This window comes from Tachyglossus aculeatus, chromosome 1 (genome assembly GCF_015852505.1).
Source record: "Tachyglossus aculeatus isolate mTacAcu1 chromosome 1, mTacAcu1.pri, whole genome shotgun sequence".
Lineage (NCBI taxonomy): Eukaryota > Metazoa > Chordata > Mammalia > Monotremata > Tachyglossidae > Tachyglossus > Tachyglossus aculeatus.
Genome location: NC_052066.1, coordinates 103939231 through 103958643, shown reverse-complemented (window position 1 = coordinate 103958643; position 19413 = coordinate 103939231). Strand labels below are relative to the sequence as shown.

Below are 19413 nucleotides of genomic sequence, written 5' to 3'. Positions count from 1 at the left end.
AATAATAATAATGATGGCATTTGTTAAGCACTTACTATGTGCAAAGCACTGTTCTAAGCGCTGGGGGATACAAGGTGATCAGGTTGTCCCACGTGGGGCTCGCAGCCTTCATCCCCATTTTACAGATGAGGGAGCTGAGGCTCAGAGAGGTGAAGTGACTTGCCCAAGGTCACACAGCAGACATGTGGCAGAGCTGGGATTTGAACCCATGACCTCTGACTCCAAAGCCCGGGCTCTTTCCACTGAGCCACGCTGCTTCTCATATGAGAAATGATGAGAAAATGATGAGAAAATGATGGACCCAACTCATCACTGAGTTTCAAGATAGAGATAGCCCTATAAAAAACGGTCTGCAAGGTGTCAGTTTTTTTATAGTATTTCTTAAAGCGCTTCCTCGGTGCCAAGCACTGTGCTAAGTGCTGGGGTAGGCACAAGCTAATCAGGCTGGGCACAGTCCCTGTCCCACATGGGAGTCACAGTCTTAATCCTCATTTTACAGATGAGGTCACTGAGGTGCTGAGAAGTAAAAATAATAATAATAATAATAATAATGGCATTTATTAAGCACTTCCTATGTGCAAAGCACTGTTCTAAGCGCTGGGGAATGACTTGCCCAAGGTCACATCTCTGACGGGTGGCAGAGCCAGGATTAGAACCCAGGTCCTTCTGACTCCCAGGACTGTGCTATCCACTAGGCCAAGCTGCTTCTCCCTCACACCAAATCACCACTAACTGATCTCCTAATTGGACCAATATGTTAGATTGCTAACGGCAGATTCTTAGTGTGATTACGATGGCATTTGTTAAGCGCCAACCGCGTCAAGCACTGTTCTAAGCGTTCAATCAGGTGAGACCCAAGTCCTTGTCCCACAAAGGGGTCACAGTCTGAGGAGGGAGAACACTCACTCATTTATTCACTCATTCATTCATTCAATCAATCGTATTTACAGAGCGCTTACCGTGTGCAGAACACTGTACTAATCAATCAATCAATCGTATTTATTGAGCGCTTACTGTGTGCAGAGCACTGTACTAAGCGCTTGGGAAGCACAAGTTGGCAGCACACAGAGACGGTCCCTGCCCAACAGTGGGCTCACAGGCTAGAAGGGGGAGACAGAGAACAAAACCAAACATACTAACAAAATAAAATAAATAGAATAGATATGTACAAGTAAAATAAATAGAGTAATAAATATGTACAAACATATATACAGTACTAAGTGCTTGGGAGAGTACAATATAACAATAAACGGACACGTTCCCTGCCCACAACGATTTCACAGTCTTGCGGGGGGATATTAATACACATAAATCAATACTTTAGAGTGATAGACGTAAGTGCCGTGGGGCTGGGAGTGGGGATGAACGAAGGAGGCAAGTCAGGGCGACGGAGAAGGGAGAGGGAGAAGAGACGAGGAGGAAGGATTCCTGGAGGAGATCAATCAATCAGTCAATCAATTGTATTTATTGAGCGCTTACTGTGTGCAGAGCACTGGACTAAGCGCTTGGGAAGTACAAGTTGGCAACATCTAGAGACAGTCCCTACCCAACAGTGGGCTCACAGTCTAAAAGGGGGAGACAGAGAACAAAACCAAACGTACTAACAAAATAAAATAAATAGAATAGATATGTACAGGTAAAATAAATAAATAGAGTAATAAATATGTACAAACATATATACATGTATACAGGTGCTGTGGGGAAGGGAAGGAGGTAAGATGGGGGTATGGAGACGGGGACGAGGGGGAAAGGAAGGAAGGGGCTCAGTCTGGGAAAAGCGACAGCAAGAGCGATCGAACTGGAAAGGGGGAATAATAATAATAAAATAATAATAATAATAATAATGACATTTATCAAGCGCTTACTGTGTGCAAAGCACTGTTCTAAGCGCTGGGGGGGGGATACAGTGTGATCAAGTTGTCCCACGTGGGGCTCACAGTCTTAATCCCCATTTTACAGATGAGGGAACTGAGGCTTAGAGAAGTTAAGTGACTTGCCTAAGGTCACACAGCACACATGTGGCGGAGCCGGGATTTGAACCCACGACCTCTGACTCCAAAGCCCGGGCTCATTCCGCTGAGCCATGCTGCTTCTCTAATAGTATTCATTCTGAATAGTAGTCAAAACGAACGGAGAAGCAGCACGGCCTAGTGGGTAGACCACGGGCCCGGGAATCGGAAGGCCCGGGGTTCTAATCCCGCTCTGCCGCTCGTCTGCTGTGTGACCAGGGCAAGTCACTTCAATGATCTGTGCCTCAGTTACCTTATCTGTAAAATGGGGATTTAAGATTGTGAGCCCCATATGGGGCATGGACTGTACCCAAACAGATCTGCTCCAGCCCTGAGTACAGTGCTTGGCACATAATCAGTGCTTAATTGCTATTTTTAAAAAATGAGTTCTGTGGATGAGAGCAGCTAAAGATAAAGGAGGGGAAGGAAGGGCTGACAACAGATGGAGAAAGTTGGACCACTCTAACTTTCAAATGGCCCCATTTTGCTCTGCACACAGTAAGCGCTCAATAAATACGATGGATTGATTGATTTTCCCTCTTTTACAAAGGATCGCTTTTAATACCTTGGGTTTTTCCTTCAAGCATTTCCTGTGTTTTATTTCAGAACGGAGAAGAATGAGGATTTCAAGATACTTACCTTATTCATTACTGCCTGGCTCTCGAACGGTAGGAAAGTTTTATAGTACTCCCGTAACCTCCTGCTTAGAACAGTGCTTGGCACGTAGTAAGTGCTTAACAAATACCATCAAAAAAACAACAACCCAATATTGTTGCAGTGACTTCCGCTCACAGGGACATCATGCCAGAACTGGTAATCTTAATGTATATTTTAAAGAGAATCAGTTTTAGAGTCTCAGAATACTGTTTACTATTCTAACATTTGATTTTGGTTTTCCTACTAGATATTCACAGTTCTACAACGTGAAGAAAAATTTTCCTCTTCAAACCCCGGTGAAGAACGCCAGGGAAGAACTCTGTGGTGTATGCTACTGCCATTCTTCACAAAGAATTTAAAAACTATATACCTGTAAAAATGTATATACCTGTATATATGTATATATGTTTGTACATATTTATTACTCTATTTATTTATTTGACTTGTACATATCTATTCTATTTATTTTATTTTGTTAGTATGTTTGGTTTTGTTCTCTGTCTCCCCCTTTTAGACTGTGAGCCCACTGTTGGGTAGGGACCGTCTCTATATGTTGCCAACTTGTACTTCCCAAGCGCTTAGTACAGTGCTCTGCACACAGTAAGCGCTCAATAAATACTATTGATGGATTGAGTAAAAAGGAATTATTACTAAATATACTCTGAAACTTCATTCACCTTGGCCTGTATGTATTAAAGGGATAATCAAAGCTTCCTAATGAAATTAGTCATAAGTGCATTATTTTAGGGCTTATGCAATCCAACAATTTGTGGATTTCACTGCTATTAGAAGATCTGACAGAGAAGATATTCATTCATTCATTCATTCAATCGCATTTATTGAGCGCTTACTGTGTGCAGAGCACTGTACTAAGTGCTTGGGAAGTACAAGCTGGCAACATATATATCTCCTCCAACAAAATTTACATTCACTGAAATTGTATTATAACCTCAAATCTGATAGTGAGGCTCATGAAGAACAAATACCATCATTATTAACTACTGTGTGGAGGGCAAAGATAATGATGATGCTAATACTTGTGAAGTGCTTACTATTTGCCATCTACTGTACTGAGCACTAAGGCAGACAAAATAATCACGTTGGACACAGTCCCAGTCCCACATGGGGCTCACATGGAGGGAGTAGGATTTAATCCCGATGAGGTAACTGAGGCTCAGAGAAGTGAAGTGACTCGCCCAAGGTCACCCGGCAGGCAAGTGGTGGGAGCTGGGACTTGAACCCAGGTCCTCCGACCTCCAGATCTGTGTTCTTTCTCCTGGCCACGCTGCTTCCCATGGGTAATGGGTGGTACATATCTATTCTATTTATTTTATTTTGTTAGTATGTTTGGTTTTGTTCCCTGTCTCCCCCTTCAAGACTGTGAGCCCGCAGTTGGGTAGGGACCGTCTCTAGATGTTGCCAACTTGGACTTCCCAAGTGCTTAGTCCAGTGCTCTGCACACAGTAAGCGCTCAATAAATACGATTGATTGATTGATTTGACTCCCGCATCTCTGCCCCTCGCCAGCATTTTAAATTTCCCAGCCCCAGGCCGTGTCCACGTTTCTCCTCTGAACAACGGGGGTCTCGAATCGCTCAGGCCTCGCCAAGGTGCGGAATAAGGGCGAGCTTCCACCCTGGGCACTGGACGCCTGACAGCTCCTCTCCTGGTAGCTTGGAGCTGTCTTCTTCAATCAGTCAACCGATCAATCAATCAATCAATCGTATTTCTTGAGCACTTACTGTGTACAGAGAATTCTACAAAGCGCTGGAGAGAGTACGGTACAACAGAGTTGGTACACGCGTTCCCTGTCTCCAGTGAGCTTCTTCTCCCCATGACCTTTGGGAGATCAGGGATAGGAATGGGTCATCATCATCGATCGTATTTATTGAGCGCTTACTATGTGCAGAGCACTGTACTAAGCGCTTGGCACTGTACTAAGTGGTCAGCCCCAGCACGGCTGGTTCGGGGAGCTGCCGGGCCTCCCGCGGCCAAAGCGGCGGAGTGGGGAGAGTGGGGCCGCTTCAGGGGTTTGAGGGGAGGAAGAGGAGGGGTGAAACCGACACCACAATGCCACATCGAAAGGGAACTTGAGTAACAAACCCACCAATCCATAGTCCCTCCTCCTCTGGCAAATCTGATTCCTCTAATGCCAACCTACCCTCTGTCCCAAGCGCTTAGTACACTGCACTGCAAACAGTAAATGCTCAGTAAATACAACTGAATGAATGAATGAATGAAAGGCACATAATAATAATAATAAGGCATTTATTAAGCGCTTACTATGTGCAAAGCACTGTTCTAAGCACTGGGGAGGTTCCAAGGTGATCAGGTTGTCCCACGGGGGGCTCACAGTCTTCATCCCCACTTTACAGATGAGGGAACTGAGGCACAGAGAAGTGACTTGCCCAAAGTCAAACAGCTGACAATTGGAGGAGTTGGGATATGAACCCATAATAATGATGGCATTTAATAAGCGCTTACTATGTGCAAAGCACTGTTCTAAGCGCTGGGGAGGTTACAAGGTGATCAAGTCGTCCCACAGGGGGCTCACAGTCTAAATCCCCATTTTACAGGTGAGGTAACTGAGGCACAGAGAAGTGACTCGCCCAAAGTCAAACAGCTGACAATTGGAGGAGTTGGGATTTGAACTCATAATAATAATAATGATGGCATTTATTAAGCGCTTACTATGTGCAAAGCGCTGTTCTAAGCGCTGGGGAGGTTACAAGGAGATCAAGTCGTCCCACGGGGGGCTCACAGTCTAAATCCCCATTTTACAGGTGAGGTAACTGAGGCACAGAGAAGTGACTCGCCCAAAGTCAAACAGCTGGCAATTGGAGGAGTCGGGATTTGAACCCATAATAATAATAATGATGGCATTTATTAAGCGCTTACTATGTGCAAAGCACTGTTCTAAGCGCTGGGGAGGTTACAAGGAGATCAAGTCGTCCCACGGGGGGCTCACAGTCTAAATCCCCATTTTACAGGTGAGGTAACTGAGGCACAGAGAAGTGACTCGCCCAAAGTCAAACAGCTGGCAATTGGAGGAGTCGGGATTTGAACCCATAATAATAATAATAATGATGGCATTTAATAAGCGCTTACTATGTGCAAAGCACTGTTCTAAGCGCTGGGGAGGTTACGAGGTGATCAAGTCGTCCCACGGGGGGCTCACAGTCTAAATCCCCATTTACAGGTCTATGTCGCTACCTGGGGCTTTCCAAACTGAGCCAGCATCCAGCAGTGACCCTGCAGGAATTTCTGGTGGCCTTGGCTATCCCCCTACCACTCCTCGTTGTCACACACCCGTCTCCGTGTTTTGTTTCGTTGCCTGTCTCCCCCTTCTAGACTGTGAGCCTGTTGTCGGGTAGGGACCGCCTCTATATGTTGCCGACTTGGACTTCCCAAGCACTTAGTACAGTGCTCTGCACACAGTAAGCGCTCAATAAATACAACTGAATGAACTGAATGAATGTACCTCGATCTCGCCGCCGACCTCTCGCCGGAGCGCCCTCCCTCTTCATATCCGACGGACATTCACTCTCTCCATCTTCAGAGCACATCTCCTCCAAGAGGCCTTCCCTGATTGAGCCTTCCTTTCCTCTTCTCCCACTCCCTTCTGCACCACCCTGATTTGCTCCCTTTTCTCACACCACACACGGCAGTTACAGACTTGCCCTCAATTTATTTATTTATACCGATGTCTGTCTCCCACTCCAGACTGTAACCTTGTGGGCAGGGAACGTGCCTACCAAATCTTGGACTCTCCCAAGCGCTTAGTATAGTGCTCTGCACACAGTAAGTGCTCAATAAATACCATTGATTGATTGGTGGCCTTTATTTCCGGGGGCACCAGGTGAAGGGTGTCCTGCAGGAGGACGGTTTCCTATTTCCTCAGGATTTTATGAGAAGATGTCACCGAAAAGAGAGCACCGAGGTGGGGACTTATCACCTTCTATGAGCACATTTTCCGTCAAACATTTCAAAAATCAAAACAAAACTTGAATGACTAAACCCAAACCTCTTAAAGCACTGATTTGCTCTTCCAATCAGTCATTCAATGGTATGTAGACACCTGTCTACATGTTTTGTCACCTGTCAACATGTTTTGTTTCGTTGTCTGTCTCCCACTTCTAGACTGTGAGCCCGTTGTTGGGTAGGGACCATCTTTATATGTTGCCAACTTGTACTTCCCAAGCGCTTAGTACAGTGCTCTGCACACAGTAAGCGCTCAATATATATGATTGAATGAATGAATTTAGTGAGTTCTCTGTCTCCCCCTTTTAGACTGTGAGCCCAATGTTAGGTAGGGACTGTCTCTATGTGTTGCCAATTTGTACTTCCCAAGAGCTTAGTACAGTGCTCTGCACATAGTAAGCGCTCAATAAATACGATTGATTGATTGATTGATTGATTGATTCAGTGCAAAGCACTGTAATGTGAGCCCACTGTTGGGTAGGGACTGTCTCTAATGTTGCCAATTTGTACTTCCCAAGTGCTTAGTACAGTGCTCTGCACACAGTAAGCGCTCAATAAATACGACTGATTGATTGATTGATTGGGAGAGTACAATACAACAGAGTTGGCAGACACGTTCCCTGTCCACAATGAGCTTACAGTCTAGAGGGGGAGACAGACATTAATATAAATAATTTATAATCTTCTTCGGAGACAGATTCCCAGATTGCTGAAAACCCCTTTCAATGCTTAGAAAAATGGTATTTTTGTTGAACTTCCCTCCTAAACCGCCTCCAACCTCGTCAACAAACCGTTTTTCACCAAGACAAATATCTGCTGCTAAATCCCACTTGGTTATGGGTGGTATGCAGTTAAATTCAACTGAATAGGAGTACTTGGAGAGGCAAAAATGTTTCCTTACCTTTCTTAAATTTATGTATGGGGAGTTTCTTCAGTTGATCTTTACGAAGCCGATTTCTTCTGGCTCTGTGTCTATCCTGAACAAATTTTGTGATCTACAAATGACAAAGTAGAAACAGAATGCAGCTAATTAATTTTGTGTGGGTAAAAAAACCGAAACATTAAAATAGCCAGAGATTTTATTTTTCCGGGCAGGTTCTGCAAACCAAGACAAGATGTATATTGACATTAATACCCCCAGGCGAAGTGATTAACAGGCATTTAATAATGGATTGGTTCTTAATAAATTACCCTTTACATGTACACATCTGACCTTGCCATGCAAGCAAACCTTGTTTACCACATCTTTAAAAGGCATCTTTAAAGGACCTCTTCAGAATAACAGCATGGCTTGGTGGACATCAATCAATCAATCAATCGTATTTATCGAGCGCTTACTGTGTGCAGAGCACTGTACTAAGCGCTTGGGAGGTCCAAGTTGGAAAGAGCCTGGGCCCGGGAGTCAGAGGTCCTGGGTTCTAATTCCAGCTCCACCACTTGCCTGCCGTGTCACCTTGGGCAAGTCACTCCATTTCTCCGGGCCTCAGTTACCTCCTCCGTAAAATGGGGATTAAGGCTATGAGCCCCCCCTGCGGACATGGACCGTAGCCATCTGGATTATCTTGTATCTACCCCAGTGCTTAGTACAGTGCCTGGCACATAGTGAGCGCTTAACAAATACCATTAAAACAAAACAAACAAACAAAAAAAAATGGATTATGGCCAAACCTGGAAGCCAGGAATATCTTGCACCCCTGAAACTTGGGCGGTCTGCTGTACCAAGACACAGGTTAGACCAGCGCTTTGCAGGTAGTAAGCGCTTAATAAATGCCATTATTATCATTATTATTACTATGACAGTAACAGAACCCAGAGGGCGGCTGGCCAGAGGAGGAGAATACCTCGGACGGGGGAGAAGAAGGAAGCAGGAATACTACACCCGACCCTATGTCTTCACCTATATAGCGCCATACCTATCCCTCCTAGGCGTGCCCGCTCAACTAGGCTGGGTTCTGGAATTTTCCTTCCCCGACTCCACAGCTCCTGGCTACTAAAAAAAGAAGCAAGGGCGCAAAGCATTGGCTGGAGAGTATAGCTAGGACTGAGGGAGCCATCTCTGATGAATGCTTGGGAAGTCAAGCCTAAGGAGCATGAAGCAATAATAATAATAATAATAATAATAATGATAATAATAATAATAATAATGGCATTTATTAAGCGCTTATTATGTGCAAAGCACTGTTCTAAGCGCTGGGGAGGTTACAAGGTGATCAGGTTGTCCCACGGGGGGCTCACAGTCTTCATCCCCATTTTACAGATGAGGTGACTGAGGCCCAGAGAAGTGAAGTGGCTCGCCCGAAGTCACACAGCTGACAGTTGGCGGAGCCGGGATTTGAACCCATGACCTCTGACTCCAAAGCCCGGGCTCTTTCCACGGAGCCACGCTGCTCCTCAATAAGCAATGTGGCCCAGTGGCTACAGCATGGGCCTAAAGGAGTCAGAGGACCTGGATTCTAATCCTGGCTCCATCACTCATCTGCTGTGTGACCCTGGCAGAGTCACTTCCTTTCTCTGGGCCTCAGTTATCTCCTCTCTAAAACATGAGGATTAAGCTAGCTCTCTTCCTCCCTTCAAAGCCCTACTGAGAGCTCACCTCCTCCAGGAGGCCTTCCCACACTCAGCCCCCTCCTTCCTCTCCCCCTCCTCCCACTCTCCATCCCCCCCACCCTACCTCCTTCCCCTCCCCACAGCACCTGTATATATGTTTGTATGTATTTATTACTCTATTTATTTATTCATTTTATTTTGTTAATATGTTTTGTTCTCTGTCTTCCCCTTCTAGACTGTGAGCCCACCGTTGGGTAGGGACTGTCTCTATATGTTGCCAACTTGTACTTCCAAAGCGTTTAGTACAGTGCTCTGCACACAGTAAGCGCTCAATAAATATGATTGAATGAATTTATTAGTCTATTTGAATTTATTTTATTTGTACATATTTATTCTATTTATTTTATTTTGTTAATATGTTTTGTTTTGTTGTCTGTCTCCCCCTTCTAGACTGTGAGCCCGCTGTTGGGTAGGGACCATCTCTATATGTTGCCAACTCGGACTTCCCAAGCACTTAGTACAGTGCTCTGCACACAGTAAGCGCTCAATAAATACGATTGAATGAATGAATGAATGACTATGATCCCATGAAGGACATGGAAAGTGCCCCATCTGATTAGTCTGCATTTAGTACAGTGCCCCACAGCACCTGTATATATGCTTGTACATATTTATTACTCTATTTATTTATTTATTTTACTTGTACATATCTATTCTATTTATTTTATTTTGTTAGTATGTTTGGTTTTGTTCTCTGTCTCCCCCTTTTAGACTGTGAGCCCACTGTTGGGTAGGGACTGGCTCTATATGTTGCCAACTTGTACTTCCCAAGCGCTTAGTACAGTGTTCTGCACACAGTAAGCACTCAATAAATACTATTGATGATGATGATGATTAGTCTGCATTTAGTACAGTGCCCCACAGCACCTGTATATATGCTTGTACATATTTATTACTCTATTTATTTATTTATTTTACTTGTACATATCTATTCTATTTATTTTATTTTGTTAGTATATTTGGTTTTGTTCTCTGTCTCCCCGTTTTAGACTGTGAGCCCACTGTTGGGTAGGGACTGTTTCTATATGTTGCCAACTTGTACTTCCCAAGCACTTAGTACAGTGCTCTGCACACAGTAAGTGCTCAATAAATACGATTGATTGATTGATTGATTGATTGGTTTTGTTCTCTGTCTCCCCCTTTTAGACTGTGAGCCCACTGTTGGGTAGGGACTGTCCCTATATGTTGCCAACTTGTACTTCCCAAGCACTTAGTACAGTGCTCTGCACACAGTAAGCGCTCAATAAATACGATTGATGATGATGATGATTAGTCTGCATTTAGTACAGTGCCCCACAGCACCTGTATATATGCTTGTACATATTTATTACTCTATTTATTTATTTATTTTACTTGTACATATCTATTCTATTTATTTTATTTTGTTAGTACATTTGGTTTTGTTCTCTGTCTCCCCCTTTTAGACTGTGAGCCCGCTGTTGGGTAGGGACTGTCTCTATACGTTGCCAACTTGGACTTCCCAAGCGCTTAGTACAGTGCTCTGCACACAGTAAGCGCTCAATAAATACGATTGATTGATTGATTGATTGGTACATAGTAAGTGCTTGGCAGATACCATTTAAAAAAAAAATTTCTGAACTCAGGCTTTCCCTTTCCCCTGGGCCTCCCTCCCTCCTCCCTCCTCTGGACTGTACGCTCAATTTGGGAAGGGAATGTGTCTGTTATATTGTCCTCGCCCAAGCGCTTAGTACAGTGCTCGGCACACGGTAAGCGCTCAATAAATACAATTGCCTGACTGACTGCTTGCCCCACCAACGCTAAATCCCAGTCTTTGCAAATTGGGGGTGAAGAGTCTGAACACTTTCTGGAGGCGATGCCTTTAGGGTAAACTCCGGCAGTTAAGGTTGGTTCATGTGCAGCTATTAGAAGCAGCGTGGCTCAGTGGAAATAGCCCAGGCTTGGGACTCAGGGGTCATGGGTTCGAATCCCGGCTCTGCCCCTTATCAGCTGTGTGACTTTGGGCAAGTCACTTCACTTCTCTGAGCCTTGGTTACCTCATCTGTAAAATGGGGATTAAGACTGTGAGCCCCAGGTGAGACAACCCTTAGTGCTTAGAACAGTGCTTCGCACATAGTAAGCACTTAACAAATGCCATTATTATTATTATTATGAAGGTAAATCAGACTGACTTTTTAAATTCTACACAGTTTTAAGCTTTTAAAAAACAAATGGGATTTGTTAAGTGCTTACTACGTGCCAGGCACTGTACTAAGTGCTGAGGGTAGATTCAAGCTAATCAGATGGACACAGTCCTTGTCCCTCATGGGCCTCACAGACTTAAATCCCATTTTACAGATGAGGTTACCGAGGCACTGAGAAGGTAAGTGACTTGCTCAAGGCCACGCAGCAGACAAGTGGCAGAGCCAGGATTAGAACCCAGGTCCTTCGGACTCCTGGGCCCATGCTCTAACCACTAAGTCATGCTGCTTTTCAGTTTGAATGTGGCGGGGGGGGGTGGGGGGGGTGGATATTCCAAACCTGAGACTATAACTCATACTGATCATTTTATGACTGGTGTTCCTCCAAAACTTAATACCTTAAAACCACCCCCACCTACTTCCCACTGATTAGAATGTAAATATTAGGTAGGTGTTTCCTGAATTTGTTGGATTTACAGTGAGGCATAAAACTAGCTTGGAAAAAGAATGAACTTCCCCGCTCAAACCCGAGAATTGGGAGAGGGAAGGAAAGCAAACGTGGAGCTCGCACAGAGAACTCAATGCCCAGCCAAGCCAGTGCCACCCTTAACATCCATAGGCAATCACCAATCAATCAATCAATCAATCGTATTTATTGAGCGCTTACTGTGTGCAGAGCACTGTACTAAGCGCTTGGGAAGTACAAGTTGGCAACATATAGAGACAGTCCTTATCGCTAGGTAAGGTTCTCATCAACGTACCCACTCTACTTATTATTCACTTTTTTAATCATATATTCATTTTTCTACCCTCTTTCTAGTAGCACTTGTATTTTTCCTCCAGCTCTCAATGAATGCATACAATTTAGGACTGCTGACCTCACCCCATTACGTTGAGGGTGTTAATATGAGGGTGACCTCATATTATAATATAATATAATGTATATATATATATATTATATATACATGTATATATAATATATAATATAATATAATGTGAGGGTGACCTCACCCCAATCCCGGCTCCGCCACATGTCTGCTGTGTGAACTTGGGCAAGTCACTTAACTTCTCTGCACCTCAGTTCCCTCATCTGTAAAATGGGGATGAAGACTGTGAGCCCCACGTGGGACAACCTGATCACTTTGTATCCCCCCAGCGCTTAGAACAGTGCTTTGCACATAGTAAGCACTTAACAAATGCCAACATTATTATTATTATTACGTTGTAAATTCCTGGCTGGAAAGAACTCTTCTTGTACACTCCCTAGCAGCTAAGACGAGCTTTAACTTGAGAAGCAGCATGGCCCAATGGAAAGAGAGTCAGAAGGTCATGGGTTCTAATAATAATAATAATAATGGCATTTGTTAAGCGCTTACTATGTGCAAAACACTGTTCTAAGCACTGGGGGGATACAAGGTAATCAAGGTTGTCCCACGTGGGGCTCACAGTCTTAATCCCCATTTTACAGATGAGGTAACTGAGGCTAGAGAAGTTAAGTGACTTGCCCAAGACCACACAGCAAACATGTGGTGGAGCTGGGACTTGAACCCATGACCTCTGACTCCGAAGCCCATGCTCTTTCCACTGAGCCACGCTGCTTCTCAATCCCAGCTCTCACTTATCTGCTGTGTGGCCAGGGGCAAGTCACAACTTCTCTGTGCCTCAATTCCCTCATCTGTAAAATGAGGATTAAGACTGTGATGAGGGACGGGGTCTGTATGAAACCTGATCATTTTTTTTTCTTCTCCGGCACTTAGTAAAGTGCCTGGCACATATTGAGTGTTGAACAATTACCATTACAATTATGACTATAAGTATATATATATATATATCACTACTACATATATATTCATTCATTCATTCATTCAATCATATTTATTGAGTGCTTACTGTGTGCAGAGCACTGTACTAAGCGCTTGGGAAGTACAAGTTGGCAACATCTAGAGATGGTCCCTACCCAAGAGTGGGCTCACAGTCTAGAAGGGGGAGACAGAGAACAGAGCAAACCATATTAACAAAATAAAGTAAATGGAATAAATATGTACAAATAATAAATATATGTGTGTATGTATATATGTGTGTGTATATATGTATGTATGTGTGTGTATATATGTATATGTATGTATATATATGTGTACACACACACACACACACACACACACACACATATACTGCTTGGGAGAGTACAATATAACAATGGACACATTCCTGCCCACAACGAGCTCACAGTCTAGAGGGGGAGACAGACATCAATATAAATCAATAAAGCGATAGATAAATAAATAAATAACAGATGTATATAGATATATACATAACTTTAACTTCTCTCTATGAAGAGCTCTTCTTCCCATAAGTAGGACTTTTTTGAGAAAGAGAAAAAAGGTCAAGCAGAGTAGTTAGCTCTCAAATAATAATAATGATAATAATCAATCAATCAATCATATCTATTGAGCGCTTATTGTGTGCAGAGCACTGTAGTAAGCGCTTGGGAAGTACAAGTTGGCAACATATAGAGACAGTTCCTACCCAACAGTGGGCTCACAGTTGACGATCATAATAATAATGGTATTTGTTAAGCTCTTATTATGTGCCAAGCAGTGTTCTAAACGCTGGGGGAGATACAAGGTAATCAGGTTGTCCCACTTGGGGCTCACGGTCTTAATCCCCATTTTACAGATGGGATAGCTGAGGCACAGAGAAGTTACGTGGCTCGCTCAAGGTCACTCAGCAGACAAGTGGCAGAGCCGGGATTAGAACCCACATACTCTGACTCCCAAGCCTGTGGTCTTTCCACTAAGCCACGAAGCCTGCAGCATGTCAACGGTAATTAAACTGTAGCTTACTAGGAGAGGCACATATCATTTTTCCGTCCTTAAAGGCCCTACTGAGAGCTCGCCTCCTCCAGGAGGCCTTCCCACACTGAGCCCCTTCCTTCCTCTCCTCCTCGTCCCCCTTTCCATCCCCCCCATCTTACCTCCTTCCCTTCCCCACTGCACCTGTATTATAGGTATATAAGTTTGTACATATTTATTACTCTATTTATTTATTTATTTTACTTGTACATATCTATTCTATTTATTTTATTTTGTTAGTATGTTTGGTCTGTCTCCCCCTTTCAGACTGTGAGCCCACTGCTGGGTAGGGACTGTCTCTATATGTTGCCAACTTGTACTTCTCAAGTGCTTAGTACAGTGCTCTGCACACAGTAAGCGCTTAATAAATACGATTGATTGATTGATTGATTTTTGAGACAACATCAATCAATCAATCAATCGTATTTATTGAGCGCTTACTATGTGCAGAGCACTGTACTAAGCGCTTGGGAAGTACAAATTGGCATCACATAGAGACAGTCCCTACCCAACAGTGGGCTCACAGTCTAAAAGGGGGAGACAGAGAACATCACTGACTCCAATCCTCTTTGTCCATTTATTTAATTGCAAATAGGCTGTCTTTAATTAGCAGCAATAAAGGCCCAATTCTGGTTCTCTACCAGGGTAGGCTTATTGTCCCAGTGTTCGTTTTCTTTTTTCTGAGAAAGCAATCCTACTCCCTAGACCTTCTGCTACAAAGAAGGGGGCACTTCTAGAGAAACACTGCCCTTCGGGGCAGATGGAAGGGGAACCGAGGTTGGTTGGTAAGCAAATGCCGTGTGATTTGAAATTATAATCACTTATTAGCATTATAATTATGCTACTTGTTCAGCGCTTACTCTGGGCTCTGCACACAGTCGGCCACTTAATCAATCAATCAATGGTATTTATTTAGCGAAGCAGCTATTCTATTTATTTTATTTTGTTAATATGTTTTGTTTTGTTCTCTGTCTCCCCCTTCTAGACTGTGAGCCCACTGGTGGGTAGGGACCGTCTCTATATGTTGCCAACTTGTACTTCCCAAGCGCTTAGTACAGTGCTGTGCACAAAGTAAGCGCTCAATAAATACGATTGATTGATTGATAGTGGAAAGAGTCGGGATTGGGAGCCAGGGGTCATGGGTTTTAATAATAAATAATAATAATAATGATGGCACTTGTAAAGCGCTTACTATGTGCAAAGCACTGTTCTAAGCGCTGGGGGGATACAAGGTGATCAGGTTGTCCCATGGGGGGCTCACAGTCTTAGTCTCCATTTTACAGATGGGGGAACTGAGGCAGAGAGAAGTTAAGTGACTTGCCCAAAGTCACACAGCTGACAATTGGCGGAGCTGGGATTTGAACCCATGACCTCTGACTCCAAAGCCCGGGCTCTTTCCACTGAGCCATGCTGCTTCTCTAATGCTGCTTCTCTAATGCTGCTTCTAATCCCAGCTCCGCCACTTATCAGCTGTGTGACTTTGGGCAAGTCACTTCACTTCTCTGCGCCTCAGTTCCCTCATCTGTAAAATGGGGATTAAGACTGTGAGCCCTACGTGGGAGAATCCGATAACCCTGTATCTCCCCAAGTGCTTAGAATAGTGCTTGGCACATAGGAAGTACTTAACAAATATCATTATTCTTACTCTGTGCAGAGCACCATACAAAGCACTTGGGAGGGTACATTATGACAGCCCACAAGGAGCTTACAGTCTAGAAGATAAGCAGTCGAGAAGCAGTATGGCTTAGTAGAAAGAGCAAGGGCTTGTGAGTCAGAGGTTGTGGGTTCTAATCCTGACTGCCACTTATCAGCTGTGTGACTTTGGGCGAGCACTTAACTTCTTTAGGCCTCAGTTACCTCGTCTGTAAAATGTGGATTAAGTCTGTGAGCTCCTCGTGGGACAACCTGATTACCTTGTATCTTCCCCAGTGCTTAGAACAGTGCTTGGCACATAGTAAGCGCTTAAATACCATCATTATTATTATTACTATAAATACCACTGATTGATTGATTGAGAAGGGCAATGAAGACTCCAAGATACAGGCTCTGACTATGTAGGGAGAGGAGAATTGGGCTGGACTGGTCAATCCGTGCATCCAGATGAACACTCAGAGAGGAGACAGAGAAGATAACACAGTGTAAGATGATACAACCGGAGAGAAAAATCCCCAGGTTGGTCACGGAGAAGGAACCTTTTCCTTTGCAGAAACTGCTAAGTTTCCCTGTGATTTAAAGTGAAACAAGACAAAAGCTATTGATGAATACTGATGCTATTGAAGCCTGTTTACTTGTTTTGATGTCCGTCTCCCCACTTCTAGGAGAAGCGGCGTGGCTCAGTGGAAAGAGCCCGGGCTTTGGAGTCAGAGATCGTGGGTTCAAATCCCGGCTCCACCACTTGTCAGCTGCGTGGCTTTGGGCGAGTCACTTCACTTCTCCGGGCCTCAGTGACCACGTCTTTAAAATGGGGATTAAGACTGTGAGCCCCCCGTGGGACCACCTCATCACTTTGTAACCTCCCCAATGCTTAGAACAGTGCTCTGCACATAGTAAGTGCTTAATAAATGCTATCATCATTATTCTAGACTGTGAGCCAGTTGTTGGGCAGGGATTGTCCCTATTTGTTGCTGAATTGTACTTTCCAAGCGCTTTAGAAAGGACAATTTAGCAACAAATAGAGACACACACAGTAAGAGCTCAATAAATACAAATGAATGAATGAAAAGCTGATGGGGCATCCTCACCTAGCATTATAAACGTTGGGCTGCACTCTCCCTCTGCATTTCATATTCAGTCTATCGCCTGTATTTATTGAGCACTTCTCGTGTGCAAAGCACTGGATTAAGCTCTTGGGAGAGTACGACAGATTCTTTTTGCAACTTTTGCTGAAAACCGGAGGAATGAAGGGCTAACCTAGGGCATGCTTTGGGATTTGTCAGGTGTTTGTGATGCCCAGAAGGCTCCTCCCTGAAGAGAGCCCCAAGCCCCAACAGAGCCTTCAAAACACAGTAATCAAACAGATGATTCTATTTATTACTCTATTTATTTGTCTATTTTACTTGTACATATCTATTCTATCTATTTTATTTTGTTAGGATGTTTGGTTTTGTTCTCTGTCTCCCCCTTTTAGACTGTGAACCCACTGTTGGGTAGGGACTGTCTCTATATGTTGCTCTATATGTACTTCCCAAGCACTTAGTACAGTGCTCTGCACACAGTAAGCACTCAATAAATATGATTGATGATGATGATGATGGTTCGGCTTTTCACACAGTAAGCGCTCAATAAATATGATTGATGATGATGATGATGGTTCGGCTTTTCTCAGAGCAGAGAGGACTGCATTAATTAACCAATCGATTGTATTTACTGAGCCCTTTCTGCGTGCAGAGCACTGAACTAAGCACTTGGGAGAGTAAAATAAAACAGGGTTGGCAGACACGTTCCCGGTCTACAACGAGCTTACATCCTCTCTCCATCTTGATCCACCCATAAAAAGCAAGTTATGTCATAGAAAGGCACTTACCATGAAAATGACAATCAAGATGAGACAGATGCCCACTATAATGAGGAAGGGGATTAGATAGTACTCCAGGGGAAGGCTGAATTCCGGGACTAATACGATGTGTCCCCTAGGGAGAAAAAGAAGACCAATATATTAACATTTGCCACGGCATGATTAAATAAATACAAAAGAAAAAAACACTACTACAAGGAAAGCATCCATGTCCTCGGTTTAGACATCAGTGCATACACACAACAAAATTATTTTTGGGTTATCCTGTGGTTCAGTCACGTAAAGAAACAGAATCTCAGTTTTCAGTCTTCCCCGAAACGACCTCAAACATGGTGAGGAAATGCAGAGGATAGGGACTGTCCCTATATGTTGCCGAACTGGACTTTCCAAGCGCTTAGTACAGTGCTCTGCACAGAGTAAGCGCTTAGTAAATACGATTGAATGAACTGAATGAATAGGCAGGTCAGGTAGCATATCATCATCATCATCCACAATCGTATTTATTGAGCGCTTACTGTGTGCAGAGCACTGTACTAAGCACTTGGGATGTACAAATTGGCAACATATAGAGACAGTCCCTACCCAACAGTGGGCTCACAGTCTAAAAGGGGGAGACAAAACCAAATGAATGGCTGAGCTCGGGTTGGGGGAGAAGATGGGTGTGGGGCGGGAAGTATGGGGGCAGTTTGGGAAGAGGGAGAGGCATAGCAGACAGAGATGGATTAGGGAGAGAGGGTGGGAAGTATATAGCAACAGGAACCTGAATCGGCAGGGAGTGGTGAAGCGGGATTGGGACAAGGAAAGAGAACAGGAGTCACAGGACGCTGTTCCGAGTCTGGGAAAAGCTGAGATTATTATTATTATTACTATCATCATCATATTTGCTAAGCGCACTGTATTACGTGTCGGGGTAGATACGAGTTAGGTCGGACACAGTCCCTGTCCCACGTGGAGCTCCCGGTCCAAGTGGGAGGGAAAACAGGAAAAGAATCCCCATGTTGCAGATGAGGTAACTGAGGACCAGAGAAATTAAGTGACTTGCCCAAGGTCACACAGGGCAGAGAAGTAGTGGAGTGGGATGAGAATCTCTGTCGTCTGACTCCCGGGCCCACGCTCTTTCTCCTAAGCCAGGCTATTGGAGACGAGCCCAGATCCCAGAATCCACACTCACCAGTCAGGATAATAATCATCATCATCATCAATCGTATTTATTGAGCGCTTACTGCGTGTAGAGCACTGTACTAAGCGCTTGGGAAGTACAAATTGGCAACATATAGGGACAGTCCCTACCCAACAGTGGGCTCACACTGTTTGAAGTGCTGGGGGAGATAAAAGATAGGCGGGTCGGACAGAGTCCCTGTCCCAAGTCGGGGGTCGCGGTCTTAATCCCCATTTTACAGATGAGGGTAACGGGCCCAGAGAAGTGAAGTGACTTGCCTAAGGTCACACGGCAGACAAGTGGCGGAGCCAAGATTCGAACCCACAAGGCTCTTGCCATTCCCGATCCCAGCGGCCAGCTATTTGAGCAGACACAGGCTGGGGGATGCGGGGTAGACTTTCACTTTGCAGGAGACCCGAGCCAGGGACAGAATCCGGAATCCATTCAGTGTGCACTCTGCTTGCGTGAGCAGAAGT

At 44.3% G+C, this 19413-nt stretch overlaps 1 protein-coding gene across 1 annotated transcript in view; it reads right to left on the bottom strand.

The window, feature by feature from the left end:
• RNF13 (ring finger protein 13) overlaps positions 1 to 19413 on the bottom strand; it is a 370693-nt gene that overhangs the window by 55487 nt on the left and 295793 nt on the right. Inside the window, exons 7-8 of the mRNA XM_038750328.1 lie at positions 17788 to 17893; positions 7548 to 7641 (exon numbers count right to left, since the gene is read on the bottom strand). Coding sequence (XP_038606256.1) covers positions 7548 to 7641; positions 17788 to 17893 — 200 coding nt within the window. The remainder of the gene's footprint in view (positions 1 to 7547; positions 7642 to 17787; positions 17894 to 19413) is intronic.